General features: G+C 43.1%; 9 protein-coding genes across 9 annotated transcripts; 3 read left to right on the forward strand and 6 right to left on the reverse strand.

Moving 5' to 3' along the window:
* Positions 1-128: 128 nt before the first annotated feature.
* K450DRAFT_162611 (uncharacterized protein) lies at positions 129-533 on the forward strand (the record flags this gene model as incomplete). Its single annotated transcript, XM_051584029.1, has 1 exon — positions 129-533. A coding segment is annotated over one exon (405 nt), but the record flags the coding sequence as incomplete, so codon positions are not given.
* A 959-nt stretch (positions 534-1492) lies between these two features.
* On the forward strand, positions 1493-2998 carry K450DRAFT_252957 (uncharacterized protein). Its single transcript, XM_051590960.1, has 5 exons — positions 1493-1748; positions 1826-1871; positions 1948-2048; positions 2140-2445; positions 2530-2998. Exons 1-5 carry the CDS (start codon positions 1614-1616, stop codon positions 2776-2778), a joined length of 837 nt encoding a protein of 278 aa, XP_051442257.1. The 5' UTR covers positions 1493-1613; the 3' UTR covers positions 2779-2998.
* Positions 2999-3218: 220 nt separating this feature from the next.
* K450DRAFT_282767 (uncharacterized protein) lies at positions 3219-4124 on the forward strand. Its single transcript, XM_051593452.1, has 4 exons — positions 3219-3265; positions 3336-3633; positions 3708-3791; positions 3867-4124. The coding sequence occupies exons 1-4, from the start codon at positions 3252-3254 to the stop codon at positions 4068-4070; spliced, it is 600 nt and encodes a 199-aa protein (XP_051442258.1). The 5' UTR covers positions 3219-3251; the 3' UTR covers positions 4071-4124.
* A 351-nt stretch (positions 4125-4475) lies between these two features.
* K450DRAFT_178089 (uncharacterized protein) lies at positions 4476-5526 on the reverse strand (the record flags this gene model as incomplete). The annotated part of the gene is made up of 3 exons (XM_051584285.1): positions 4476-4942; positions 5015-5258; positions 5338-5526. 3 exons carry the CDS (start codon positions 5524-5526, stop codon positions 4476-4478), a joined length of 900 nt encoding a protein of 299 aa, XP_051442259.1.
* Positions 5527-7071: 1545 nt separating this feature from the next.
* Positions 7072-8882, reverse strand: K450DRAFT_252965 (uncharacterized protein). Its single transcript, XM_051590961.1, has 2 exons — positions 8320-8882; positions 7072-8223 (listed from the first exon to the last, which is right to left on the reverse strand). Exons 1-2 carry the CDS (start codon positions 8786-8788, stop codon positions 7109-7111), a joined length of 1584 nt encoding a protein of 527 aa, XP_051442260.1. The 5' UTR covers positions 8789-8882; the 3' UTR covers positions 7072-7108.
* An 841-nt stretch (positions 8883-9723) lies between these two features.
* K450DRAFT_252967 (uncharacterized protein) lies at positions 9724-11213 on the reverse strand. Its single transcript, XM_051590962.1, has 3 exons — positions 11167-11213; positions 10522-11089; positions 9724-10326 (listed from the first exon to the last, which is right to left on the reverse strand). Exons 1-3 carry the CDS (start codon positions 11171-11173, stop codon positions 9864-9866), a joined length of 1038 nt encoding a protein of 345 aa, XP_051442261.1. The 5' UTR covers positions 11174-11213; the 3' UTR covers positions 9724-9863.
* Position 11214: 1 nt separating this feature from the next.
* Positions 11215-17319, reverse strand: K450DRAFT_252975 (uncharacterized protein). Its single transcript, XM_051590963.1, has 18 exons — positions 16367-17319; positions 16238-16302; positions 15091-16155; positions 14892-15028; positions 14682-14812; positions 14482-14615; positions 14208-14390; positions 14040-14137; positions 13475-13963; positions 13296-13380; positions 12924-13231; positions 12641-12847; positions 12309-12495; positions 12122-12221; positions 11895-12046; positions 11735-11828; positions 11463-11661; positions 11215-11381 (listed from the first exon to the last, which is right to left on the reverse strand). The coding sequence occupies exons 1-18, from the start codon at positions 17074-17076 to the stop codon at positions 11358-11360; spliced, it is 4368 nt and encodes a 1455-aa protein (XP_051442262.1). The 5' UTR covers positions 17077-17319; the 3' UTR covers positions 11215-11357.
* A 1070-nt stretch (positions 17320-18389) lies between these two features.
* K450DRAFT_252984 (uncharacterized protein) lies at positions 18390-19519 on the reverse strand. Its single transcript, XM_051590964.1, has one exon. The coding sequence runs from the start codon at positions 19468-19470 to the stop codon at positions 18538-18540; it is 933 nt and encodes a 310-aa protein (XP_051442263.1). The 5' UTR covers positions 19471-19519; the 3' UTR covers positions 18390-18537.
* A 1-nt stretch (position 19520) lies between these two features.
* K450DRAFT_252996 (uncharacterized protein) lies at positions 19521-27155 on the reverse strand. Its single transcript, XM_051590965.1, has 28 exons — positions 26855-27155; positions 26595-26779; positions 26332-26530; positions 25855-26264; positions 25674-25792; positions 25529-25615; positions 25339-25458; positions 25166-25275; positions 24996-25104; positions 24877-24931; positions 24696-24811; positions 24495-24630; positions 23751-24426; positions 23502-23686; positions 23367-23433; positions 23145-23297; positions 22358-23080; positions 21701-22281; positions 21549-21626; positions 21454-21485; positions 21328-21387; positions 21005-21264; positions 20820-20944; positions 20694-20755; positions 20494-20633; positions 20311-20413; positions 20149-20243; positions 19521-20088 (listed from the first exon to the last, which is right to left on the reverse strand). The coding sequence occupies exons 1-28, from the start codon at positions 26972-26974 to the stop codon at positions 19960-19962; spliced, it is 5235 nt and encodes a 1744-aa protein (XP_051442264.1). The 5' UTR covers positions 26975-27155; the 3' UTR covers positions 19521-19959.
* Positions 27156-27706: the final 551 nt, after the last annotated feature.

Here is a 27706-nt window from a genome sequence, read left to right on the forward strand (position 1 = left end):
AGTACAAGGACATAACGGAAAAAACATCATATGAAGGCAAAGTCTCTGCAGAAGTTAGAGGCATTAGCACATATTCGAAAAAGTTAAAACGAATCAGGTCAGTGATCATAAAACATGCAAGGTACGTTTGGATAGACACCATATGTATGGATAGGTCCAGTCTTTCGGAGGTGGACAAGACTATTCGTTCAATGTACAGGTGGTATGCAAGCTGCCGCGCAGTGGTACTAGACTCGGATACTTCGCTCGATGTATGGAAAAGTAGAGGATGGTGCTTACAGGAAGGAGCTGCAGCAGGATTACTTTATGGAATCCTTGAAAAAGACTCAAAAGCAGAACTTGTTTCTATGCAGGAATTGGCAGAGACACAAAATGTACACCTATGCCAGTTAGACCTCAGTCTCTACTATCGTCCCGGAAATGCTGCTGAAATATTAGCAAGGATGGATGCACGAAAGACGACGAATGTGGAAGATATGTCGTATGCTTTGATTGGAATATTCTCCCTAAATATACCGCTCGGCTACGGAGAGGAATGGGATGCTCGAATCAAAGTTCTGAATGAACTAGCTACCAAGAAGGGCGATATTTCATTTTTGAGTTTTGCCACCAACAGAAATAACTCGGGACACTATTTGCCTCTTCCAAAGGACAAGAACTTTTTGGTTGCCCAGTGTATTCCAGCCAAAATCTCTGCCAGAATCAGCCATTTTGGCTTAACAGTTGAGGCCCAGCTTATCAACATTATAGAGTTCCAAGGTATGTTGGATGGATTAAAACGATGGAAGAAACTGCAAATGAATCGAACCAAGAGTGTCGGTCTAGATCAACTGATCACGGCCTCAGAACAACGGGATGTTCGGAACTCCAAGTCCATCGAAGTGGCCATTGTGCACAGTATCCGATCTATTATGCTTGTAGAGATCCATGGTGATGAACGAAGCATGGATGGTAGCCTAGCGTACAAACCCTGTCATCGATTACAATGCTGTCAATTCGAACACTACGAGTTTGAACGACTTTTTGCCGACATCAATGTCAGATATCAGACCATTTGGCTCGGTGACAAGCCTCTAACGGGCACAGCAATGCAGAACATACATAAGCAAAGGGAGAAGAAGCGTAGCCAGTTATCTCTGCTTCGAAGAGGACTACGACCGAGGAAATAAAAGAGACAGAACGGCCACTTTTTTTTTAATGCAGTATTATATCACGGATAGTTGCAAAGGTGGCCACCGCTAGAGCCACTTAGAATTCGTATATTGACATGCGAATTGTGCATGTCAATGGCAATCATGTCCCTACGTTATAAACTATTTATTTCAAAAATGTCCCTTTGACTATGCAAGTCGAAGTTGAACCCGGTATACCATAAATAATTTGTCGGATGACGTTGGGAGAGTCAGGCATTGCCGAAAAGCCTTCCTGTGCACAAAACCCAAAATGGTATATTGTTATTGCCCCCAAGGTGTTTTTGTCTGCAAAATCATAACAAAAAAAGATAAACCGGCCAAAAGTAAAGTAGGAAGAAATAAGAAAAAAAGTTCAACCTCTTCCTTTCTTCTCTAACCTACCTTTTTTTTTTATCACTCTCGAGGCGTTATCATATCATCATGAATGTGAATGGCTGGATCGCTCACGAGGCTGCACAACGTCGCAGACTACGCCCAAGAAACCCGTTCATTGGAAAATGGTGTCTTTGCATGTCTCTTCGAGGAGGAAGCACCTTTGCTAATCTCGTTTGGCTGGTAAGATTTACGATGTTTCAAATTATTTTGTGCCTCGCAGTTACTAACAAACCTTTTGGCGGTTTTACATCATGCAGGGACTCAACTTGTATCTCACTGTGCTTTCATTCGAATCACGAAGCCGTAAGTAGCATCGATAGAGTGATCTTGGCATAAACCGGGAAAATTTCACTTTGGCTTATCTTTGTCGGTTCTGTAGCTATTTATTCCTATTTAAATTACACTGCCTTCATGGTCACCGGCGTCATAAGCTTAGTGTTCTGCTTGGTCACGCTTTGGACCTTGTTCGCTTTGTTTCAGGTAAATAACTTTAGCAAAATTTGCGCGGGAAGATGGATGGAAAGAATGCAAGGCATCCGCAACTTGGTTCCCTAACAAATCGCATTTTCAGAACAAAGCACATATACTTCGTCTCTCGCACATGTTAACCTGGTGTGCGGTCATTGCATTCTTAACGGACTCTTTCATCAATATTATTGTTTTTGGCGTGTTGCGAGGCGACTATGAAACCTGGTGCTTGGATAAGTCTCGCAATTATGTAGACGAGCAAGTGACCGCCATCCTCGGAAATGGAACGCAAATAACCATGAGCTTCAACCCAAGCCAGAATGGAATGGATCTTTACAACTGCCACAAAATGTGGGAAGATGAACTCAAACTTGGAATTGTTGTTTGGATCGTCTTTACCATCATATATGTGAGTGATAGCCAGACACTGTAATCTCAGATGTACAATATGCATTGAATCTAACCTGATAATAATTTTTTTTGCACTGTCTAGATGTACTGGGCAGCATGCCTGTGGTCATACGCTCAGAAGAAGCGTATGGAGCTCATAGAAGCCCACGCAATCAATGACCAGCCCAACATGATGATGAATTTGCCACCTGGTGGCGACATCAATGAAGCAGCATGGGAAGACAGCCACGGTAAGAGCATGGCTGAAGGTGTTCGCGAGATATACTCTGGTCTTCGATCCATGTTGAACCGCAATAGAGTACCACCTGAGGAAACCGTTAAATTCGGATAATAGCTTTAAGCAAAGTCGCTTTCATCCATATTCTTGCGTGATATACCCTTCTTGTACACCTCCAGTATCTAAACGTAGCCTGTATCTATTCGATTATGTTAGATATCTCACATATCCAACATCACTATTCCGATAAACTCTATTCCCCTCTTTTTTTTTTTTTTCTTTAATTCTTTGCTTTTTCTTTTCTAAAAAATAACAGTGGAATATATAATCTGGATTTCTAAAAGTACCTGACGGTCTGATGTTTTGCTTTTCAGCATGGTGGTGGTTTATGAAACTTTTAGTTCTCGTTCTTGAGTATGTCGCTCTACTCGTTTTTGGCTGTGTCATATGTACAGTTCTGATCTTAATGAAAAGTGATGCTGAGATTTTTTGTTAAAGCGCTTGAGAGCTTACCCAAACATTTGGAGCAAGCGGAGTGCCTGTCATTGTTCGACCGTTACCTTTACACTTTATTTTTTTTTACAAGAATGGGCATGACATGGTAAATTTCTAACAACGTTATTTGTTTTGACCGCAATCTCGCCGCACAATCTTACCAATATTGTCTCTAGTATTGTTCGGTGGAAGAATGCAACGGGCATGCGAGATTTCACCACCATTGACGAACATGTAATCAAAACGTTACATGGCAAAAACACGGGTCGATGGGGACTGACCTGCAAAGTTTACCGAGACAACAGTCGCAACAACACAGGAAAACTTCTCTATCAGATATCCTTAGCGCAGCAGCCACGGCAGCTGTATTGCATGGTGGATGGCGGCGTGGTAGTGGAAGTTGAGCGCGACGTGGAGGCGATATTCAGCAGACTGAAAAACTTGTGGGTCGTGCGACAAAGTGCGACGATAGAGGCAAGTACACCCACGACCCATGTATCATTCAACCATAAACGATTCCTTTTTTCTGACTGCATCGCGTATCACAGGGTACTAGCTATGATATAGGTGATTTCACGTTACGGGTGGCAAATATTCTGCTTGGATCAACGTACAAAGGCTTGCTGTTGGAGGTGAGTTAGCGCCATCAGTGGTCAAAAAGAAAAAGAGACTTAGTAAATGCTAATGGGTTGGTATATTTTTCTCAGGTCGAATACCGGCCATGCTCATCGCCAGATGGAGCGACCCAAATAATACAAGATTTCGTGGAGTCTTTGATCCCTCCCAATGCGCAGATCTCTATGGATACCGAATATGATTATGAAAAGGTCGGATTGAGCAGCTCGGAGTTCACCATAGCACACACTGGGTACCAGTATATGTTGCTCTTTCGCAAAGATAGTCTATTGTAGATTTTACCAAGTTGATATCCTAATAAATTGGATGCAAGCATTCCAAAACTGGCCAGTAGTGGGATTTACGAGGGGAGGTGCACAATACTAATTTATATAATTTTTTCATTGTTTTTCTGCGACGAAGCGCAAGATGGTTCGGGAGAGGGGAGAAATAAACATGTACAGATTGAAGAAAAGGGTTGTATACAGTTGTGAGGGCTGTAGAAGAAAAATACTAGGGTTGAACATATAATAACAAGAAAAGTAGAAGTGGGGGTTGGGTGAGATGTATAATTCAGAGTGAGGGCGATCACTAAACTCGTTTTTTCTTTAGACTGGAGAGAGGATCTTCTTCCAAATGGAAGGAAAATACAAGAAGGTAAAATAAATGGCATTGGCAGCGGTACTTTTCTTTGGTCAATATCAAGCCATGTCCACATCCAAGTCACAATCATTGAACCAAGCCATCTTCTTGACTTCCGTAAGGTCTATGCGTTTGTCAGGTTGACGAGTCAACAGACTATTAACAACATCTTTCGCTTCTTGACTTATGGAGCGAGAAGGGTCCTTGGTCCACTCTGAAGGCCATTTGACTTGGCTGCTGCTGAGGATGCGATAAAACAAATGCGATACTTTTTCGCCTCGCGCTGGATTGTACATGAAGGGTAGATAGCCGACCAAAAGCGCATATAGGATAACACCGAGGGCCCAGGTATCTGTTTTCCTTCCATCATATCCTGTGTTTTGAATGATTTCTGGGGCAGCATATTCTTCGCTACCACATCGTGTACGTAATATAGGATTGTCCACTTCAATGACGCGAGCGAGCCCAAAATCCGATAATTTCAGTACCGGAACATCGCTATCTGTTGCTGATGAGATCAAAATATCTAGAAATAAATGTTAAATGCCTGCCATAGTTTGATATAAAACGGCCCTTCTTACATCGAGCTGTTACTCACTTTCTAATTTCAAATCGCGATGGACAATATGCTTCTCATGCAACCAGATCATGACATTAACGAGTTGCAAAAACAAACGCTTGATAAGCATTTCATCGACGGTTTGGCCGGGGGTAAGATTTTTGTGTAACTTCTCTACGTAGTCGTAAAGTTCACCACCATCAACATGTTCGAGCACTAGACAAAAGTGGTGTTCCGTCTCCATGGTACAATCAAGGTGAACGACATTAGGATGATCGATGTACTAATAATTGGTAAACATCAATGTGACATCAATAAACCCCTCTTTTGCCTCCGTGGGAAAAAATTGGCAAAAAACTCACCTCCAGTATGGCCACTTCACGATCAATGCTAGAGCGTATCCTCGAATCATGCGCTAAACGATCCTTGGAAATCATCTTAATAGCATATTTTTTTCCGGTTTCTGTACATTCTACCAGGTACACCTTTGAAAAAGCTCCGACGCCAAGCAGTTTTTGAATGCGAAACTTCCAAATGGTTTTTCCAATCATGCGTTCTTCTCGGTTGTTTCCAAGAGGAGAGGCACTATATTTAGCTTGTGCGGTATCGTATAGATGGCTTTTTTTAGAGATGTACGAGTGTGGTTTGTGTTCCTCGTACGCTGAGTCACCTAAAATTGGGTAGTCCACTACCGACGGTATTTCTTGACGTTTACGTGGGGCATAAGAAGGAGAAGCGGATAGAATTGGAATATTGGTTTCGTGGTCGCCTTCTCTGATTGGATCGTCCGCTTTCATACCTTCCATATCGGTAGGTGAGGGAGTGGCTGACTGTGCAATGTACTTTGTTGTGTGATGAGTTGGGCTAAATTGAGACGTTGAGACCGATGGTGTCATGGCTGTAGCAGGGCTGGGTAATGGCAAAAATGATTCATCGTCGGAAAAGGACGATGAACTATACGTGGCATTATAGCCGTGACCACGCTGTTTGTGATCTATGGAATTAGATGGGCTTGGAGTGGTATTTCTGGTTGGGGAAGGGTTGCTGGAGGTTGGAGAAGTGTTCTCGGACACCGTGGTATCTGACCGAAGATGCTCTGGGATAGGCAAAGTTTTTACCACGGTTTTGCGGTTAGCTGCTACAATATTGCGAAGTCGATTGGCAAGTGAACTGTGATGAATTTCACGGAGATCGTCTACTTGGCCACCGTGGGTCTGCGGGGGTTCTGGGTGAGGCGTGGACGTAATGATGGGAGGTAGCTGAGGTTCCTTTCGAATGGCTCTAGAGGGTGGTGGACGTGGAAGATCACTAGACACAGCATTGCCGAAAAATAAGGAATTATTCCTAGATCCGCTCGAAGGAGGTTCATCATCCATATCGGATGATTCTCTTGGCTGAATATCAGACAACCCTAAGCCGATATCGGGCGTTTCAAAGGTAGGGTGATTGTTATCCCCTCCTTCACCTGCAGCCAAGTCTACCCAACCTCGTTCGTCTTTCTGGAAACTCAAAGCAGCGCGGCTCGCGTGGGTCTGATGGTTCGAGTTTGGAGTGGAACGCGGCGGCTGTCTATACGGGCTGTTGACTTCGTATATAGTATCGTCGGCCATGGATCGGCAAACATCTTTCTGACAGGACCAGGAGGTCACTGGGTCTTGGTAACGGCGCGACCTTCGTATATTTTTTCCATAGCGAACAGAGCAAAGATTCAACTGTTGGTCCTTCGCAGTTTGATGTCGACTTGGACGAGTGCGAATGGACATTTATAACACGAGATTGAGTTGAAAGAATAGAGGGATGAGCAGCGCTTCAAATGCGCTTTGTGAGTTCTTCCCAGCCAAGAAGAAAGAAGAACAAAAAGAGCCAAGCGGAACTTTTCTTACAAGGCTTGCAAAACCTTCAGGGAAACAGGGTGCTTGTGGTCATGAGCCATGTGACCCCTGAGAGATCACGTGAATGCCTTTTTTGGGGATGGACCCTGAAATATCCAATCAAAACGAATGGTGCAACCGCGTGTCTTTAGACGTAGAGTGAAGGCAATCCAGCCTTGCAATACCCTAAGTAACTACACGTAGTGTAAAAAAGCGAGTTTAAAGGTGCAACCAAAGGGTAGATACTGGGAATCACGTTTATTTACATGTAAGTAAAAGCAATCCAGGCAAGTAAGCCTGTCACTACTATATCTATCATCTGAGCAACCACGTATAATGTACAAAGTAAGCCTAAATGTCGGATATTTCGCTTCAATTCATTGAACTGAAGCGCTAAACCAATACTAACGAACGATAGCGTTGAGAACCATTCCGAGATGTAAAAGCAAAAGTTATTGACGTTGGTACGGGTATCCTCGTCACTGGAAACCACAGTGTTGAATAAAATCGCCGTGATAACGAAACCAATGACAAACTTTGGAAATCGGTTCCAGAGGACAACCAGTGGTTTTGTTTGCTGTTTCTTGACCTTTTGTAACGCGACTTGGCGGCGTTGCTGGTTCGTTTGTTTCCGCTCCAATTCTTCTAAAGGCATAGAGTTGGAGCTGGTTTCCGCTTCTGCATCTAACATGGTTTCCAAATCCTCCGCTTCTTGTTTGGTAGCCTTGAGTTCATGTCGTGCCCAAGCCCAGGTCATAACCACGGAGAGTGGGCCAATCAAGACGTTCTGCATCATCTTGACCACGGCCGAAGTGTTGATGGCGGTCTTATCACCGTAAATGCTAGCGGCAGCAATGACAGCGCCGGTTGAATCGACGCATCCACCGAACCAAGCTCCGCTCACTTCGGGTGACAGGTAAAGCGACTTTGCAACATAAGGCAGGGCAATGATACTTGGAATGGTGAAAACGGAAATAATGGCAATGGGCATTTCAGTTTTGGAGGGAGCACCAATGGCAGCTCCTAGTGCGATGGCAGCCGAAGAACCACAAATAAAAGTGGCACCCGACATAATGATGGAGGTTTGTAAATCGATTTTCAATATCTTGTATCCGAAAAATGCAAGGACCATGAACAGCGTAGGAGTATCAATCCAGCTGACAAAAAGAGCTCTAGGAGCAAGTGGTCGTAGAATGGTTATATCAATGCATAGCAGGACCAAGGAAATGGCAATATACAATTCGGTTTGCTGAGCAACCTTAAGCCAGGGTGGTAAGCGATCTCGATAATTTTGACGAATGGAAAATAAGTTTCTAAGCACGGCTCCAAAGATAATCGCCCAAATGGAGTCTCCCAGGCTGGCGCTTTTAATTGTGACTAAGGGGGCCAAGGCAATCATGGTTAAAAAAAGGGAGACCAGTAGTGAGATGAATTATCTCACGTGATGGCTATACTAGGACCCTTGTTACTTACCATTGCTTGCTAACATTTTGCTAATGAGGGCAATGAAGAAGACGAGTATGTAACCGATAGGGAATTTGGACCAACTCGGTGCTTGGATACTTGTCAAAGCGAACCAGACTAGTAGGCCCATGGCAGGAAACAGAACAAGTAATCCATAATTGCCAGGTGTTGCAAATGTATCAAACGGGTTGGTACGCCAAGGTAAAAATTCTGGTTGGGGGATATTATGCTTAACGCAACCACAAACGATACCGAAAAAGATTATGCCAATCCAGCATGCCCACCACTCTTCCAAGTTCCACCATAGTAGCCAACTCTTGTGCTTCTGGATGAAAGTCTCGGGTGGTGGGGGTTGAGTAGTAGGTTTGCTTGAAGTAGAGGAAATGTTGATAGTGGAGGACGAGCTGTCAAGAGAATTGACAGTCCCAATTGGAGGAGCTTGTTGAATAGGGTCTATGATTTCAGGCGAGTCAGTCATAGTGAGCTGATGGGCCAGTATGAGTGGTGGGAAATGGCGCGATTCAGGAAGAATGTTATTCGTCGAGCCAAATTGACGAAATTTTTGTATTTAAAGGTCTGCCAGGGTGGCTGGGAATATATTTTTCTCTGCTTCGAAAATGTTTTAAAGTTTGGCAAATCCGGAACCTGGCCACTTGATTGAGAATGAAATAAGCTCTGAACATTAACAGCTTTCTTTAACTTGTCCATACATTTACAATGAGACAGCAACCAAAGTAAAAAAAATTAATTGAGTCATCTACACACTGTGTGGTCATTAGGGGAAAGGGTGGATCTATTATTTTATTATTTTTTACAAGCACTGCAAACAAACACTAGCTTTGCAGTGAGTGAGTGAGTGGCATACCTAATTGTGAGGTCGTGATGTGTGCCAAGCTTTCAGTGTGCGTGCCCCGCGCGTAATTTTATTAAAATCGCAAGCCCAATCCACCTCGAAATATGCGCCTGAGCAACCTTGATAGGCTAAAGTGAGCTGACGGGTTCCAATGGAGATTTTCTCACGTGGAATCACACACGCCACCTCGTACCGGACAATGGCTTGTTTATTATTTGGCAAGCAGTGGTTGCTGAAATGCGTAGAGGAAAGTTATTTTCATCGGTTGAACGATTGTTCCGTTCGGAAAGTGCACCACCACCTTAGTCTAAATGGAACATATTCAGCCTGACAAGGTTCGGAACTGACATGGAAGAAGCCAGAGCCACACAATGTGTGTGCATATGCTCATCCGTTCGGGTAAATACTTTGTGTTCCTAAACCACCCCCCTCGTAAGAGAATCACGCTGGCAATAGAAAAGTAAATAACGTTGTTACTGCGTATGTTTCAAAGATGAAATTTTGCATAACATATATTCATGTGGGAAATGATGTGTGAGAAGAATGAATGTGAGTCAGATGGGAAAAAGGTTAAAGAAAATATATAGAAAAAAGGAAAAAAAAAAAAGTATGCAGCGAGTATAAACGACCATCAAATGCTTTAGAATGAGATAGATGGAATGGGATGAGAAGGCTTTTCGATATACAGAAAAAAAAAAGGTTAGATGAGAGCCTGCTCAACATCTTGATTGTTTTGGTCGTCGCGAGCTAAAGTGTCAAGTACCGATCGTCGCCAGGCTTCGCGAGGATTATTGTGGTTATCCGCAGCGGTAGGTCTTATGTTGCTATTAGTGAGAGTGTTATCGGTCTGTCTTCTCCTCCGTCGTGGTAACGTGATGAATTTTGGCATTTTTCGTTGATCAATGTCACTGCTTACATTAGCAGAAGCTTGCAAATGTTCTACCCATGAAACAATTTCTATAGCATCTGCGCTCCGTAACAAAAACTGAGGTCCGTCCATAAATTTTAGCCGGATAACATTCCGGCGTTTGACATAATCTAAAGCCAAACCGGTATCGGCTTGATGCATGGAGAAGCTGCAAATCTTGGGGGAGCGCTGTAGATCGATCGGCTCTGAATTATAGAGGGCCAAACTAGTTCCCCATAAGCGCAAATATAGTTTTCTGCAGGTCATAACAAAAACATTAATCAGCATCGGTTCTACTCATTTTAACAATATACAAGGTCCCCAGTTCCCCTTGATTTTTTTTTTTTTTTACTAGACCACCCTAACAAAGTGCTCTGGGCTTATGTCCTCAACCTCCCCCCTTCTTGGGTTTCGACTCTCCCAAAACAGAAATTGATAGAAAATACTTTACCTCCATGACCGGTTGCGTGCTTTAACTCCTGGTCGGTCCATTTCTCGTTTGACTAGAAGATATCCCATTTTATAAACCGAGCATGAGTAGCGTGGTAATGACTCGCAACCCTCTTCAGGTCTAGGTAAAACCGGGCGTGACAAGCATGCAGGTGGAGGAGAATAGGCGGGCGGGGGCTGAGATGATGGCATCGACCAGCGCCGGAAAGTTAAATCGACAGGGTGAAGGTTGTCAGCACTGTGTGGAGTTGAGCCATCTAAAGTGAGTCGTCTCGTTAACTTTTCCAAAGTTTCCCGACGGTGTGAGTCCATGATAGGGGAAGACTCCATGCTTCCGCTGCTGGATGAAGCGGTTGTAGATGATGCATCGTCGAAAATCAAGCTAGGCATGTCTTCGGGTACGGTATCCAATGTAGATAATGTCGTGGTAGATCCTGTAAGAACGTCTCTCGATAGAGCTAGCTTGTACAAGCCAGAATGTCGTCTGAAATCTATCATATTGGATTTGCATCGGGTATATGTCGGCCGGTCGTTCAAGTGCAAGTCGTCACCCAGTCGAACAGTGTTTACTATAAGGGAAATGAAGGGGGGTAGGTGAATTAATACCATGGATGAATGGGTCGAGTAGAGGGAGGTAAAGTGGTACCTGTCATTTGAGAAAAAGAAAAGAGAGAAGGAAACGCTTCAACAATGCAAAAAAGAAAGAAATAGATTTATTCTGATGAAAAGGCGAGGCTTTAATGATGGGATTTTTATGACGTTGGAAAGTAGCTCTGATGCATTTCCTTATTCGGACATTCCATATCATATCGCCTTTTTTTATAGGCTATTATATTACTACAACGGTGAGTGCATCCCAAGCTACAACAGATGAACGAACACTCGCGTCAGCCCCAGCTCATCACTTCATATGATCGCTCCATATATACTTTGATCGCTTACCTTGGTACTAAATTCAAGCTTGGATCGCTTTTGAAACCGGGTGAATTCTTTCAAGTCGTGCAGCTTCACCAGCTCTTGCGCAGGTATGATAACCAAAACAAATGCAAAGCCTAGGAAATAAACGTACCATGGCAAAGTTCGTATAGAATAGGGACCTTTTGCCAAGGACACTGCACAAAAAGCAAATTGAAGGGCGATACTATAATGGGACTTAGTGTCTGCACCAGTGGTAATTAGCTCCAAAAGAAGTTTTTTTTTCTTTTTCTCTTTACCTCGTGAAAAACGCAATGATCCAGATACGGTTCCGGAAGGGTAAAAACCTACGCATGGACAGCGTTCGGTGTAGGAAAGTGGCAGAGATACAAGCTGGAAATTAAAATCAGTCAGTGATGAAGCATGGAGAAGGACATGATGTATCCAGGTGATAACTACCTATATACCAAACAAAGATAAGCATAGTACAGTTTTGTGCATACAGAACCGCCCATTGTATCTCGTTATTCCAATGTAACCACCCAACAGTACCAAGGTCACCAAATATTTCAGTGGCTGGAACCGTTCCGTCCAGAAAATGGATCAAACATCTACCGAACAAACCCAAGTTTTAGGTTAGTACCTATTTCAACGGAATAAGTTTTGTTCTTCCATAAATTTCTTACAGGACGTAAATGATCACACTCATGATGATGGGTAGAGCAAACCGTAAGACGAAGTAGGTCATAAAGCGCCACCGATCGACAACATGATTAATGTTTTTACCTATCAAACAGAAAGATTTAATTCAAAGAAGTTCTGTCGTTTTGCTCCACACTTCTGACTTTTTCCTTTGGGGAGGTTTTTGCTCACCTGGCATCATAAGCATGATATTGTCCTCGTGCGGGGAGAAGAGCATGGAAATGGTTAAAATGGGCAGAACGATCCACATTATCCATAGCATCTGGTACCCCGTGAGGATGGGAGGAAGGAGCATGCAAAAAGATAAGAGTTGTATCAAGGCCATTGCCATGCATGATGCTGTGAAGAATACGAAAGCCTGTGGGTTGCACAAAGATGGTTTGGAAAGGAAATAGGATAGAAGAATATTCAGTGGGTTGGCGGGAAAAAAAATCGTCATAGAGAAATGCCTTTCATTCGTTGCATTCCTTTCAAAATCATGAAATGGTGCGTTCCGTACTCACCATTCGTACAGCATTCAGTAAACGTCTGGCTTCCCGAGTCAGCTGTGTCAGTGCGTATAAGCTTGTCTCGTATTGCATGAACAGACCACATGGTAAGCTGACCAAGGACGCTCCTATCGCAAGAGGTGGCTGTCTACCACCTAAAGCCAATCTGCCTTTGGTCTGTGCTCGGGTGTGCATAGGCTCCATCGCTATGCTGACGTCCGCCTGATGCAAAATCGTATTAGCCCATTGACAAAAAAAGTCATCTTTCGTAAAAAATATCCCAAAATGTGACACTTACCAGCGCAAACGAAGCAGTATTTTTGGCATTAAGCGCATTGCCAACGCAACACACAACTTCACCATTTTCTTGAAAGATGCGAATCATCTCTGTCGTCGCATACGGGGTACATTCCGCGAACAATGAAACATGCAATGGGATATCGTCCACATTTTCAAGATGAGGGCGAATTTGATCAATTCCGCGAGGCAGCTGTGCCTTGATGTCGTGCGTCTGCAAGTACCCCGTGCCGCAGTTGTCATCATCAGCATTGGATAACAAAATACAGCTGTTCCAGTCTGTCTCCAGGCCAAGTCTTTCGGCGTAGGCTATTAACATCAAAAGATGAGCATACAGGTCTTAGGTTTTCTTACTCAAAAACACCACACTAACCTTTGGACTCTCGTTCAGCGGTAGGTGAGAAATACACGAATCGAATACCGGCCAAACCGAGATCCTCGATGAAATCCACCACATTCTGTGGAAAAACAAGAGGTCATGCAAATGATAACGTTAACATGTTTTCAGTCTAATTACCAATAGACAATTCAACAGATGAAATCTTAACTTACCAACTTGGGCCGATGGCATAGTGTGGCAAGACCAAGGAAGATCTGGCCCTTGACCACCTCCTTGTAGAACCTCTCCTCATCTCCTTGGTTGACCTGCTCAACATCCTGGAACGAAAAATCGAGCGCTTCATCGTCGCTATTTTTAGATTTATGACGATACGGTCTTTTTCGAGTCAAGTCTTGAGTAGACGACGCTTCGGTTGCCGCCGCTCCCACGGATGTGGAAGTCCCTTGCTCACCATCATCGTCTTCATCTCCTTGTGTATCCGTATCTGTGCTGGCCGAAGATACGCTTGAACTGTCGGTGCTAGGCCGATTGTAGGGTAAGACAATGAATGCGCACCCTGGATCAGATCCATAATCACCAGACTGTTGGAGGAAAGGGATTTTTTCTCCATGGGTGGTGTTGATTGGTCGGTATGCGTACGCTATACATTGCATATCATTCACCTGAGCATTTTGAAACAAATCGTACACCTTTTTCTCCATCTATGGTTGAAGAAATAAACATTTGTATCATTCCAACCGATCAATGCAATGTTATGTTATGAATATCTCAACTTACAGCATCCGTCATTCTTCGAAGGCTTTGCCCATCCCAGTAATCGGAACACTTGTCCAAAATGAGATCCAAATGTCCGTCACTCAAAAGCTGGTAGCTTCCTAGATCCGAGTATTCCGGGTTAAAGTGATGCAAGAGCAAAAACATGTATCGTAAACTCAGAAAATTTACCTGATCGAGTTTCTTCATATATCGTCGACAGCATGCTAGGAACCTCGAATTGTTGTGAGAAATTTCGATGGGCGTTAAGTACTTCATGATAGGGAGCAAACGTGTATATCTCCTTGCGAAGCTGGAAAGTCGAAAGAGCGTCATCTGTAAACCCAATGGATTTACCCAGGCGACAAAGACAAGCTGAAAAAAATTAAAAAAATTAAAAATAGAAATAAATTAGCGTTTATATGTTATCGATGCAAAAATGAGGAAAGAATAGGTTTAGCCTCACATTGTCGAGCAGGTAACGTTTTGCCGTAGCTATGAAGACCAGAGCGCTTTCTATGATGTTCTGCTCGTCGTCGGCCTTGCAAAACACCGCAATTGGTATTTAGTAGAAAATTCAGTCCCACAGGCTTTAATCCACTAAATAAGGTTAAGAGTTATGATGCGTTCAAATCAACCCAGACGGAAAGAACTCGGAATGCTTACGCCAGGTATTGGTCCCAGTCTTGATCTTCAAACTTTATGCCATAGGGTTGATCATAATCTTCCTCTACATCGAGTACAGCTACGTCCTCGTCAGCGTCAGGCAGCAATATTTGCTCTACCGACGGAAACGGCTATAATGAGGCAATATGTTCAGGAACAGATGGTCTACTCGAGGTAAGTTCCTTCCCTCGCTTTCTGGAAAAAACTTACGTTCGCAATGGTCCCTTCTTTGTCCAAACAACAAATGACAGTTGTACTTCCAAGCGATTCAAACAAATTCGTAGATCGAGTTAGAGACAGTTTGTCCCATTTGGTCAGTAACGAAAAAAACCTGCTCCAAACCGCGTCTAATCGTACGGTTAGTAAACGATCATAGTGCACTAAAATTATGATGGGAAAATTCGCTTACTTGGGTTGAGATCAACATCTTTTGTAGGAGGAGGGGCTTCTGCATCGAATTCATCCACATCATCTTCATCCTCGTATTCGGTTTTCGAAATCTGAAGCGCTTCGAATAGAATGAGCACTTGGGCATTTCCGAAACTTCTTGCAATGAGCCATAAACTGGGTAAGGTCAGTGGCAAGAGCGGTATGATGGTATAAATGGTTTCTACAAAAACCACTTCAAAAATTTGATCGACATGGTATTTGTTACCCATGATATCCTTGAAACCGAACCGGAAAAGGTTGATGATCAGGGCCAATGCCAAAACGGCCCAAATAATTCGATGATAGAACCAGTTGATTAAAACTTTGGCTTCGTTGTGAATGACAGTCTCTGGGCGCTCTCCTTGAAGAGCTTTGCGCATGTTTTTTCGCAACGGCGTTTCCAATAAGATAAACTGATGTCGTCCACGTGCAGTCATGTAATCTCTCATCATATGTGGATGTGGAGGGACGCCGAAGAAGGATGGCTTGAGTACTTGATCAGCAGCCATGTAATATTCTTTTCGAGTGAAATCCACAGTAGCTTTATCGCTTTCAAGAGATGCACCTAGGTCGGTAGTAGAGTTGATCCCAAGTTGATTGACGGTCTCTATTGGATCAAGGTACACGTATTTCATGCGACACGGTGCAACATCGCCATACAGCATCTCAACCACGTCGCCTTCGACCAGTAAATTGGTAGGAAATACTCTGGAAACACCATCTCGAACCACCTTTGCAATCGATAGGGAAGGAATGAAGGGTATGCGAGTATCTTGAACCATATTCATGCCACTTCTTTCCAATGCTTCGATGATGGTCTGCGCTCGATCCGTCACTTCCCGAAGTGTTAGCCGTTGCTCTCGTCGATACAACCAACCGTTCCAAATGATAAAAGCTAGTACCAAAAGACCTTCAATAAGAGATCCCAGAACCCTTGACTGATATGGATTCGAGAGCTTATATCCAATTATATAAAATGCAAGTAGTATGATTACAGATATGATACAGATGATGGTTTCAGGTCGAATGATCCAGGTTATTATGCCTAATGGTAAAGAAAGGGTAAGTATGGGGTAGAGGATGATGGTCGTCATGCAATATCAAATGCATATAAACTGGATACTTGCGTATATCTTTGCTGGTTTTCACTCTTTCCTCTTCTAATATAGAGTTTGCTACTTCAAGAAGACGTCTAACGCTCCAGGTTAGTAAATGAAATGGTATAGTACACATAATCGCACTTTGAGCTATCTCACCTTAATGCTTCTTCGCTGGATAGACCGGGATTACGAGAGAAACTGCTTTCTCTACGAGTGGATGAAATGTAGGAATTTTGACGATCTCGTCGATTACGAAGGCCATTTTTATCCGCAGCCCAATCCGACTCAGCATGGGAATCTTCCTCTAGCAGAGAATGTCTTCGATGCATAACTTCCTGGTTCCAGCGAGGCATTTCGTCCATCAAATCGTCTTCTTCTTCAGTGTAAATGGTCATGATGCGATTGCCTTCTTTACCAGAAGAGTGCCCATTCGTTGGCAAGCTTGATACTTCCATTGGATGTATATCCTCTCCACGTGGCAATTCGGTAAGCTGGTGTGGTCTGCCATCTTCGGTACAACCATGATCATATTGACTGGGTCGAAGAATTCCACTGTCAATGACGATTTGTGCTGATTCACTTGACGACGAAGAAAGTGAAGGGCTTCTCGAATATCTTGCTTGTTCCGATTCGTTATCAGGTGTCTGAATATCGAGAAGAAAATAAGTTGTGTCCTCTTCATCGCCGTCATGCTCTGTGTTATCTCTTGTTTGCGGAACAAGAAGGTCAGGTATATCCATGTTTAGCGGCGTTTGGGAGTTCTCAGAGCGAAATGAGTTCGGTGTTGAGTTGCCAGAAAGATGGGATGCAGTGTTCTGCTTATTGGTCAAATGAATCCTTGACGTTGGCTTGTCTGGCTCGCTCATGGTCCCAACATGAACTCTAGGAATTCCATTTTTTTGACCCCACAAGGTTTCGTCGATGTCCTGTTGTGACTGTAAATTTCGGAATGCATTTGGCCAAAGTGAATGGGCTTTGCAGCCGCGCTACTTGAAACCTATGTTGCCCAGGTCTCCCGTATTCTGAGCCTTTCCACTTTCTCTGTCGCATTTCATTGACAGTTAGTTACAATTTTATCAGAGATTACAGAAAATAAACCGTTATATAGCCTAAAGAGGTGCTTGAAGGCTGAGAATGTTTTGCAGCCAAGCATATTTGACGTTTATAGGCACATGTTTTTGGAATGGATTGAGAAACATCTTTGACTGGAGCCACTATGCTCAACTCTTAACAAGCAATACACACATAACCATCTATCGATCTATTAATTAGGAATTCAATCGCTGCTATCTCGTCGAATATATGTCAGCTTGTCGGCAGAGCGCACAGGAACGCGTCAAAGTCTTACGCTATACCAGGGAGAAATTACCTTAGTACTTATACATCAACATTCATTTATCTGTAGGTGAGCCGTCGTATTGTTGCCACCCCAATGTAGATAAAAAATAAATAACATAATTGGGGGCACATTGTGACGATAGATCTAACATGCTGGTCAACAACGATGTGCCAATAACTTGGAACAACCAGAAGTAAAGCCACTGCCAGGACCCAAGGGTCTAAATTCATTGTGTCGGCCGGTGCTTCCGAACAGGTGCAGATCGATAATAAAGGGCATATGGGTGGAGCAGGATTGAAGGGAGGCATAGCTGGTACCACTCTCCGGGATTGGCAAATAAACACAGGGCAGCGCGAGTTTGAAAATCTCACAGATCAACAACTTCACTAAATCAAACAAGTTTAAGCATACGCTGACTTCCAGAAGTAGTCTCCCGGTTCGTACCAACGCGCAATTCCCAGATTCTGAATCTAATCAGACACTAGCACTCGTGATCCTCCTGCAGTCTCCTCCAGTGCTTTTACTAGAATCAGCCAATTGCTTGGAGAACAGCTCTCCACTTACATCACCAACATAGTCTTCCTTTTTTTTTTTTACATTATTTTTATTTGTGGAGAAAAAGAAATAAGGATAGCGATATTGAATATCTGAAGAGTAAACGAAAGGAGAGGGAAATGAATGTACAGTGCTAGAGCCAAATTTTGGATATTTTTTTGGTTTTTTAAGATGTTCAAACGCTGAATGAAAGGTGAAAATGACCCGATAGTTATGCATTGCAGAAAAGGTCAGTGGAGGACTTTCGCAAAGAAGGGTCAGGGGGGTTATAAATGTATGCATGCACGTAACCTGAAGTGTATCTATCTTTGAGAGAAAGAAGTTTACACATATGTATTAGCATGGATACATGGTTACGTGAGCAAGATATATATACGAATACATATATGAGAAAAGGTCGAAGGGAAATAAAAACGGCTGGGACGTTAACTGCCTAGCAGATTTTGAGGTCTTCTACTTCACCGGTTAAATGATCCATACGGGCACGAGGAAGGTGATCAAAATCGTAGGGGTCAATGGTCTCGACGGCTTCACGTTTAGGTTCTGCAATAGCAATGAAAGGATTAGGCTCCATCTTTGACACCGGCAAATCAGATATAGCTCTCAGCTCCATTTGTGGGGAAGTAGGGCGTTTCAGTGATCGTGTTGTGTGATGATGATGTTCCACATATCGATCCAAACCATTAAAACTGGCTGCACGAAGCAATTTAGGTGGAAACGATTGCGATGACGATGAGCCGCCTCCTCCTCTCATTAAAATGGCCGTGGTGCCTGGAGAGGATGGGGATCTTCGGGATAGGGACCGCCGTCTAATGGGCATAGGCTGCTCCTGCTGGTGATGAATTTCATCAAGCCAAGACAAATCGGTTCTTGCCCGCTTTAGGGGTGAACCCGCCATACGCTGCAAGCAGTCGTATCCTGCAGGCGGAGGAGATTGAGATCGAGAAGATGATGAGGAAGTAGATGAAGAATGTCGAGAAGGATGTAATGGGGACCCGTTGCTAAAACTTCGAGGTAAAACCGGTGATCGTTTGGGGCTTTTCCTACTTGTGTTGTTATGCGCGTTAGGGCTAGTGAGAGGCGTAGATATCGATGCTCCATGTAATCCACCGCCGGAACGACCAGTTGGTGTAGTTGGCGGTGTAATTAAGTTATTGCTGATATTGGTACGATTGGACGAGGAACCGACTGTATCAGTGGTAGTGGGCACTGAACTTCTAGCTCGAGCAAGGTTAGGCCGCCCACGACCTCTGGAGGCCTGCGTACCTCTGGTTCGCCGCGTGTCTTGCGATCGCGTATGCAAACCCTCCCATTCCTCAGTAATAAAAGAACGGCCACTGCGATGTACGCGACTGGACTGATCCATCCGGACACCAGGGTTTGAATGAGGTGAACAAAGTTGAATATTATTGTTGTTTCCAAGGCGCAAAAACTCAGAACGCAGTAACAAATGATTTTATGACAAAAGTATTGAATGAACGGAAAGAGGCTTTGATACATTACCACCCTACCTTTGAATGATAACAAGGATGGTGTTATGTTCCTTGGTCAAAAAAAATAAAAATAAAGGGGAAAAACTCAAACAACTAAACTGGTTATACTGTGCTCTTGTAATAAGTGTACTTTATGAGGAAAACTTGGGAGAACAAAGTGAGAGCCGAAAAATGTCGCAACGGTTATTCATTCCATCGCAACTTGACAAAAAGATCATCGAGATCCACTTATTTGTTAGCACTGTAATACACTATAAAACAGTCTGAAGGAGCCATGTTTGATTCACAAAGGATCAAACTGAGCGAAGGTGTCAAGTTTACGTTTCATTCTCCGAAACCAAAAGAGTACCTAAGCTCCAACATTACGCATACAAGTATATCTCGCCTTCACCGCAGCCGAAGAGCAGCAATTGATTAACGGGCACAACACCAAAGGAAGTTATTTGAGACTTGACAATCGATGTCTTGAACTTTGATGTGTAAGGCTGAAACTAGAAAACTTGGGTTAGAGTTTGCTCATGCCTACAATGATCATGCTTCGCTCCACTTACGTCTTCATTCAAAGGAATAAATGACACCGAGTTGTTATTGTTTATGGCAATTATTTCATCTTTGAAAAGATCCAATGATATAAAATCGCTTTGCACTGTAGAGATCACACAACGTTAGCCATAGGTCTTTTTTGATTTTGAAGAGAGAGCTGGTATGGGTACCTGGGACAGTCTTCACCAAGGAAAGTCGGCTGACGTTCCAAAAGCAAACAGTATGATCAGCCGGCGCACAGCTAACGAGCAGTTCATTTGTGTAGAATTTCATCTGTCGATTATAGAAAGCGAGGGGATGAGATAAGCACAACGAATTTTTGGTATGGTTTGATTGAGCGAAAAGGTACTCACGCTGGTCACATCTGAATCACCACCTTTCCAACTCGCAACCAACGATCCAGTTCGAGATTCTAATAGTGATATCACACCGGACGAAAAACCAACTGCTATGAGAGTTTCTGCAGTGTTTACTGCGATTACTTTTAAAGTTCCTGTAGACATGGTCAGATTCAAAGCTCGACAGCTGCTGTTAAGCACATAATCATACTCACCAGAGTTCCCACTGCTAGATTTCCACGTATGCAAGAGAGTATGCATCTTAGCATCGAGCACCCTGGATTAAAGAAACGGATCAGCAGCAATCCGGAGTTACTCATGACAATATGCCGTACACTTACATGATTGTGCCATCGCTATTACCACCAATTAAACAACGAGATCGAAAGATGGGGCTGACAGACACCATGTTTGCCTTGCCAGTGTTGAACTGATGGATGGTCTTTGCCGTCTCCGGTTCCCACAACTGTTTTGGGCTATCAGCAATGGTATTATCACTTCACACTATATTATTTGAATCACCTACATGCACTTGTCCATCACAACTTGCTACTACATCAGAGATGCCTGAGCTTCCACCACCAGTGAGGAAATGTACATCTGATATAGTTGTCCTACGATGGCCATTATATGATATAAGGCACTCTGAAAACGGATCCACTCTCCAATTTTCGATTCCACTGCAAACGTCCAGTGACCAAAGTTTAACAGTTCTATCTCGAGATCCAGATCCGAAAATACTAGCAGACTCATTAATGCCGAATGTTCGAACAGCGGAGGTGTGGCCTATCAAAGTGTTAGTGGAGGAAGGGGTTGGCATCTGAGACAGACCAAAACCCTATAGTATACCTGCAAAGCCCCGCAGCTTGAGATCGTTGAATGAAAACTGCATTGATTTGGACATTTCCTCTAAATAGACGACACCTTTTAGTGCTATATCTTCTATACAGACCATAAGCTGTTATAAATAATTACCTGAATTTGTCAACAAGAACCGGTTCCAATTCCTATATGAAACGCAGATTGTGTTAGGTAAGAACGTGTATCGTGTAACTGGTCAATTAACATACTTGATGTCTTCCGGAACAGGCTTCCACTTTGTCTTCCATGGTAATACACTATTTACAACTGAGGTCTTGGAAAGCAGTCTGTTTAAAACAAGTGGGTTAATAAATGGAGCTGTTAGGTGAATGCTAGATAAACAAAAGAAAGTAGCTCATACTTTTCTTTATCTGAAGGCACATATACGGTGGACCCTTGCTTGCTACTTTGGGGATCAGTGATCGTTCCATGAGAAGTAGGAGAGAAACGACTGCCTTTGAAGGTGGATGTAGTGAAGGAGAAGAGGTCTTTGGTAGAGTAATTGTACAGCTTGGTGAAGTCTACACTAAGACTGCTTCCCAAACTAAAGTACTCTATATCAGCAAACCTATCCTTTCCTTGTGTACTGCGACGATTGCCTCGTTTGACCCAGGCCAAAAAGCCTTGTGGCTCGTCTTCCACAGATGGTGATGGGACATCTTCTTTACGATTAGGAAGAATGCGACCGCCCGGAGAAAACGGTGTTGTGGGTAGCGGTGTTGACTCATTGGATGAGAAATGATCATACATCATACTTTCGAGTGAGGCGCTGGTGGATATGACTCTTCGCATTGTCTCCTGGCCAACAAAAAGGCAGAAATGGGAGTATGCATAGACCATCTGATAGTTCTGTTGGGCTTCCAATGATTTTGAAGGTTCTTCTTCATGTTTTACTGAGTCAGGTGTAAAATTTGAAAAGTATTGTTGAAGGAGTGGACCGATCTGTTAGAAAGCAAAACATGAACAAAAATGATCCAAGAGATGTTGAAAGAGATTTGGAATACATGAAATATCTTACAATGTCTTCCCAATCTGCTCTTGTAATGTGGTTCGTAACATTAAGTAAAAAGTCTATAGTGCGCATACTAATAGTCAGCTTGAGTCTTAGTTCGGTTTTGGAGCTGTTGGAAACATTCTGAATTGGAGAAATTGGCTCGATTAACTGATAGAGAGTGGATATAAAGCCTGACTTTAGCTCAGTGAGCAGGCGTTCATTGGACAAGTTAGGAGTAAGCTGCTCAAGCAAGGTCAAAATACTGCATATAATTCGAGAGTTGCGCTTATTTGTATTCTTGCGATAGGTATCGATGATGGATGCAAGGTACGCGAATTGAATAGCCGAGAATGATTCGCCAAAATTTCCACAAATAGTGATCACAGCATTTTGTAAACTGGATTGAGGTCTATAATCACGAAAAATGATTTTGAACAATTGCCTCATGACATGCTTTGAAGTGAGAACCGGCCCAATGAGACTGCATATATGTACAAGTGCTTTTCCAGCCGCATCATTAGAGCTCTCGAGAGACTTATTCACAACAGCAACCAAATCGGGCGGCGCAGAGTACCCATCGCTGTCGTAATCCGATTTCGTGTTCCTAGGGGCATCATCTGCAACGCTGACGGACTCCAGATAGCAAGGTAGAAGCTGCTGTAAAAATGTTAAAACACCAAGGCGTCGAATAAACTCTTTGAGTGTATCGTATTCCAGGAGTGGTGCTGGGATTTTCGGTCTAGTTGTCTGATAAGCGCAAAAGATGTGAATAAGTAGTTATAAAGGCCGATCATATGTAATGGTAACATACCTCCAGAATTGACACAATTGGCTTCAATAAGTGACGCTTTGTCTTTTCCGGTCCCAGCTTTTGAGCAATTTTGGGAAACAAGCTTAGAACACCAAGTCGAGTCTCTTGATGTCCCATCAACTGGATAAAAGTCGGCAATATTAAATCAAACACCTGAAACAAAAGTGAGTGGTGATGAGTGATAAATTTTCCTTCAAAACTGACATGCTTCAGAAAGCTAACCTCGTCATCGAGATCACATATCCAGTCAACCCATTTGTCAGCGAGATACAATCGTCTTGACCATTCGCTACAAAGCATCAATCATTAGATAAGTAATTAAGTTATAATTCCATGCTACATGTACACAGAACAAACCTCAAATGGAATCCCGCCAAGTACTCGTACATTTCGTAAATGTACTGCTGAAAGGGTAATGTAGCGTTCGGATGATAGATGGTCATCATCGGAAAAGAAGTGTAGAGAACTGCCTTGGCGGAGGGTCGCTTATACCAATCATTCTGCGTCAAGGAAGTTATGACCTGACTCACAACTGGTGGTATCTTCAAGAGGAAAAAACGAGTGAGTATCGTCAAGACTTTCAAATATGCAACCACATGCACATACACTGATTTTGCCAGAGGGAGCAATGTCGTAGGCCATGTAACCACCGCCAGTTTCGAACAATCCGCTGATGGTCGTTTCCATGAAATCACCATCCAAATCCACAATTTTAGCACTGCCAGCGGTATATATACCTTGGATAATTGTACCAAGGTTACGCATGTCGTCAGCAGCAGCAATGGCAAAAGGATGATTTCGGATGGGATCGTCATTATAGGCATCGATTTTGTATCGTACACCAGGATCAGGTAGATATGGGTTTTTGACGAGCTCAACCTCGTTCATAGCCAAGTACTTGACGCCAAATTTGTGAGTTTCTTCAAAATGAACAAGTTGCTCCGTGAAAATGTCTTCCCCCATGTTTGCCGGTAGCTGTATAGGGTCGGTGTTCAGACTTAGAGGAGCCAGCGGCACATCAGCATTAGTGCTTCTATTAGTATGGTGTGTATCGGTCGATGTGGTGGAATTAACAGATGCAGCACGGTTTCTACTAAATTGAGACCCAGGCGAAGGAGTGTCTCGTAGCAGATGTTTTGCAGATGAACCAATTGAGTTGGGCGGCGGGTTACTAACTTTTGCAACTGGTGCAATTGGCGGTGTAACCTCCGATGGCTTTGCAAGGTCCGCTGCTGACTGCACAGATACAGGCTTGCTCGGTTGAGGGGATATATTGGAAGACCTGTAGGCAAATCTGATAAGCCAGTGATCATTTTACTAAAATCTGTGAGGTTTATTGCAAAATCTTACTGTAATGATGCATGCCAGTTGCATCCTCGTTGCGGGTGCTTGTCTTTGAATAATTGAATTATCCCATGCTTCATGAAGCTATCTTGGCCAGCGAGTAGCGGAAGCGCAACGTTCTTTGCTTCGATAGCACCCTCCCCTACATACATACTTAGTACATTATCGATGCTTACCAGAACATGCATATCATATATCATTCCTTACCCGTTAAATTGCATCCGAATGTCAAATCGATCCAGGTGTGCAGTCTGTTAGACACATACTCCGACTCTAGACACTCTGCATGCTTCCTAATGAATTCTTCTGGTGTAGGACCCCACCTATAAAGATAAGTACGTTAGTTATTACTATTCCTCACTACCGTACCATTGATAAAGGTACGTACTTTGGCGTCTGCAGATCTGGCATATCAGGATGTATAGATTTGAAAATAGTTGGATCTAAAGAGAACACCATCAGCGAATCACGAAATTTCCAGCAAAGTATCAAAAACACTGAACTTACCTGAGTAAAATTCGGGAATACATTCATCTGGGGTCCACTGATATAATCGCTGAATCGATGGAGGGTATTCATTTGATTCGTATTTTGATCTAACGAATTGACACAGAACCTGATATGCACACGCTTAGATCATGAGAGAGAGCTTACTCGACTGGAGGCCATATACTTACAGGTATTGGTGTACGTCTAGCCAGATACACATAATATGTGATATCTGATAAAATATCGGTAACATGGTGTGGAACGGGGCCATCAAATGTAAAGTTGAGTTGTTCATCGCCTGTATTTACAGTTAGTGATGTTAAGGCTGCTAGGTACCTAATCGTATACACCGTTAACTTACCTTTATTCAGTCTGAACTTGGTTCTTGTGAAATCTCTCCATCCATCTTCCGGGGTCTCGCCACTGAAATCTGTTACCCAAGGCAATACCGGATGAAAATTTGGATCACCTTCCCGTCGTCCTAAGGGTGAATACAGAACGTGAGTGGGCCAACTTGTAAATATGGTCATAGAAAACAGTATTTCACCCACCAGCGAGATGATTAAGAGCCATCAAATATGTAAAGTTAGATATGTCCCCTCGGACCCACCGCATCACTAAACTTTCCTCCTGTATTGCTATGGGGGTGTTAAAAGACGCCTATCGCCATATCCGTCTCAAATGACATGTCCTTACATTTAGGTACGCTTGACTTCATTATATCGATATCGAGGTTATTTGGATTGACGGAAAACTCCAGTCCAGCTAATTGTAGCCATAAATTTTCATCTATGAATATATTGCTCGCACGAAGTCTATAAAATTAAAATGAGTAAAGGCCGTTCTCCATCTAGCAGTGATGCGAGTAGCTACTTACGCTCCATGCACAAATCCTCTACTGTGCAATCCTGCAACGGCTCTCAAGAGCTGATACACCACAAAACTCTTTTTCATATTGGAGCTTAAAATACCCGGATTATACATTATCAGATCTTGTAAAGTGGTTCCTTTGTACGAAGCGATGAAGTAGTACGCTATATCAGACTCCACAATAGCAAAAACTTCGGCTAAATTGGATATACTTTGATGATATCGATCTAACTGGGCCTTTCCAGGGACTGAGGAATATGCAGCATTGGAAGGAAGATGTTCTTCTGTACCGCCTTGGTGTGTTGGATCGGACATGTCTGACACTAATTGGAGATCCAGCTCCGCTTCCGTTGAACTAGAGATTCTGTAACGACGGCTTTTTGGGCACACGGAATGGTGAATGGTATTTACAAGACTCTGTCAAATGACTGGTTATTAACTAGGGACACTGTATCTTAACGACGCAAAGGCTGTTTACACGTACTGCCAGACGTTCCGCATAAGATAAATTTTCCTCAGATGCTTCCAGTGGAGTAAAATCCTGGAAATTATCTCTCAGCAATGATATTTCATCCTCTCGCTTTGGGTCATTTAGGAGGTTCGATATATGGTCAGAGAGTAGCGGCCCATGTGATGTGTCGTCAGCCTTAAGAGTAGGGTCGACAGGTATATATAACTGTGTGCTGGATCAGAGACGTCAGATGTGATTCAACATAGATGTCTATGAATACGTTATGTTCAACTCACCTATTACCTGCGTCCGGATCTTTCTTCAAAACACTGATATATATATTAGCGGTATTAACGGTAATTGCATGTTTTTTGTCGGCTGGTGATATTCTAGAGCTGAGATAGGACGGTTTTCGAACGCTGATTTGCTGACCATTCGAGAGCTTTGCACTCTTAATACGTTCAAGCCATTCTGTATCCACCTGAATGCATGCGTTAGCCAGCGAAGTTTGCAATTTCAAGGTTGGTCCCCTTATGTACACTGAAAGAATACATACCACGCAACAGGCACTACTTCCTCGACTGCGGCCAACGGGAAATAGTGAAAAGGCTATGTCAACGCCCAGGTCAGATTGAATTAACGCCTTAAGGTCGCTTGAACTAAAGCTGTTCCCCATTTCGTTCTTCCCAGAATGGATAGCTGGGACTTGCCTGAGCAAAGCTCTGCACGAAACAGGCACGTAGATCGAAGTCACCAAGGTCACGTGCTTCAACAGCTGCACATCTTTCTGAACCAGTCTGTTGAAAGCTATGTAAGCCTCGATGTGCTTTTTCCTGCTCACCTATTAGGATTTCAAGATACTACAGTTCAAATATTATAAATGCGAAGTAAAAAGCATCACCGTGTTTTTCAGAACTTGGTTTTAATGAATTAATATATTGCTATTGACAATGTTTGATACTAGTAGTGGAAATCGTTGAGATCCAATGGATAAGACTGGTTAACAAAAGGCATTTTCTGTGAAATGTACGATTCAGAGCTTAACTGACTGGCTTTGCTTATACAGTACACATTTATTCATGATTATCAGACGAAAATTACCACGGCGATAATTTAACCGTCAATTGTAATACTATTGCTTGTGCCCGTTGGTAACGCCACCAGCGGGGTGAAAGGTTCGATTACCGATTGATTTGCCCGAAACTTCGTAAAACCTTTTGGTTACGATAGGTAATTCGGTTAACTCAGCGATCGTCGTCGAAGGCATTTAAGGACTGGGCTTTGGCCCAGCATTTTTGAAATGAATATGTAAGTTGCGCTTAGCAGTATCTAAAATATGGACATCGTCAACCTACGGACTTTTTTTTGCCAATTTTTCCCTTTACCAATCAAGTTGTTATCTTAACAA

This window comes from Umbelopsis ramanniana (genome assembly GCF_025399195.1).
Source record: "Umbelopsis ramanniana AG unplaced genomic scaffold K450scaffold_52, whole genome shotgun sequence".
Classification (NCBI taxonomy): Eukaryota; Fungi; Mucoromycota; class Umbelopsidomycetes; order Umbelopsidales; family Umbelopsidaceae; genus Umbelopsis; species Umbelopsis ramanniana.

Coding starts and splice junctions, on each gene's coding strand:
- K450DRAFT_252965 (XM_051590961.1), bottom strand. CDS start 8,788: ATGACTGACTCGCCTGAAATCATAGACCCTATTCAACAAGCTCCTCCA. Junction 8,224..8,319: donor CAAAATGTTAGCAAGCAATG/GTAAGTAACAAG, acceptor TGGCCCCCTTAG/TCACAATTAAAAGCGCCAGC.
- K450DRAFT_252957 (XM_051590960.1), top strand. CDS start 1,614: ATGAATGTGAATGGCTGGATCGCTCACGAGGCTGCACAACGTCGCAGA. Junction 1,872..1,947: donor TTCATTCGAATCACGAAGCC/GTAAGTAGCATC, acceptor TCGGTTCTGTAG/CTATTTATTCCTATTTAAAT. Junction 2,446..2,529: donor TCGTCTTTACCATCATATAT/GTGAGTGATAGC, acceptor TGCACTGTCTAG/ATGTACTGGGCAGCATGCCT.
- K450DRAFT_282767 (XM_051593452.1), top strand. Junction 3,634..3,707: donor GACAAAGTGCGACGATAGAG/GCAAGTACACCC, acceptor CGCGTATCACAG/GGTACTAGCTATGATATAGG. Junction 3,792..3,866: donor ACAAAGGCTTGCTGTTGGAG/GTGAGTTAGCGC, acceptor TATTTTTCTCAG/GTCGAATACCGGCCATGCTC.
- K450DRAFT_252984 (XM_051590964.1), bottom strand. CDS start 19,470: ATGGATCAGTCCAGTCGCGTACATCGCAGTGGCCGTTCTTTTATTACT.
- K450DRAFT_252975 (XM_051590963.1), bottom strand. CDS start 17,076: ATGAGCGAGCCAGACAAGCCAACGTCAAGGATTCATTTGACCAATAAG. Junction 16,303..16,366: donor TCCAGCGAAGAAGCATTAAG/GTGAGATAGCTC, acceptor CTGGAGCGTTAG/ACGTCTTCTTGAAGTAGCAA. Junction 11,382..11,462: donor AGCTTGAATTTAGTACCAAG/GTAAGCGATCAA, acceptor CATCTGTTGTAG/CTTGGGATGCACTCACCGTT.
- K450DRAFT_252996 (XM_051590965.1), bottom strand. CDS start 26,974: ATGGGGAACAGCTTTAGTTCAAGCGACCTTAAGGCGTTAATTCAATCT. Junction 26,780..26,854: donor GAAGTAGTGCCTGTTGCGTG/GTATGTATTCTT, acceptor GCATGCATTCAG/GTGGATACAGAATGGCTTGA. Junction 23,687..23,750: donor CTCCCTCTGGCAAAATCAGT/GTATGTGCATGT, acceptor TTCCTCTTGAAG/ATACCACCAGTTGTGAGTCA.
- K450DRAFT_252967 (XM_051590962.1), bottom strand. Junction 10,327..10,521: donor GCACGCAACCGGTCATGGAG/GTAAAGTATTTT, acceptor TATGACCTGCAG/AAAACTATATTTGCGCTTAT.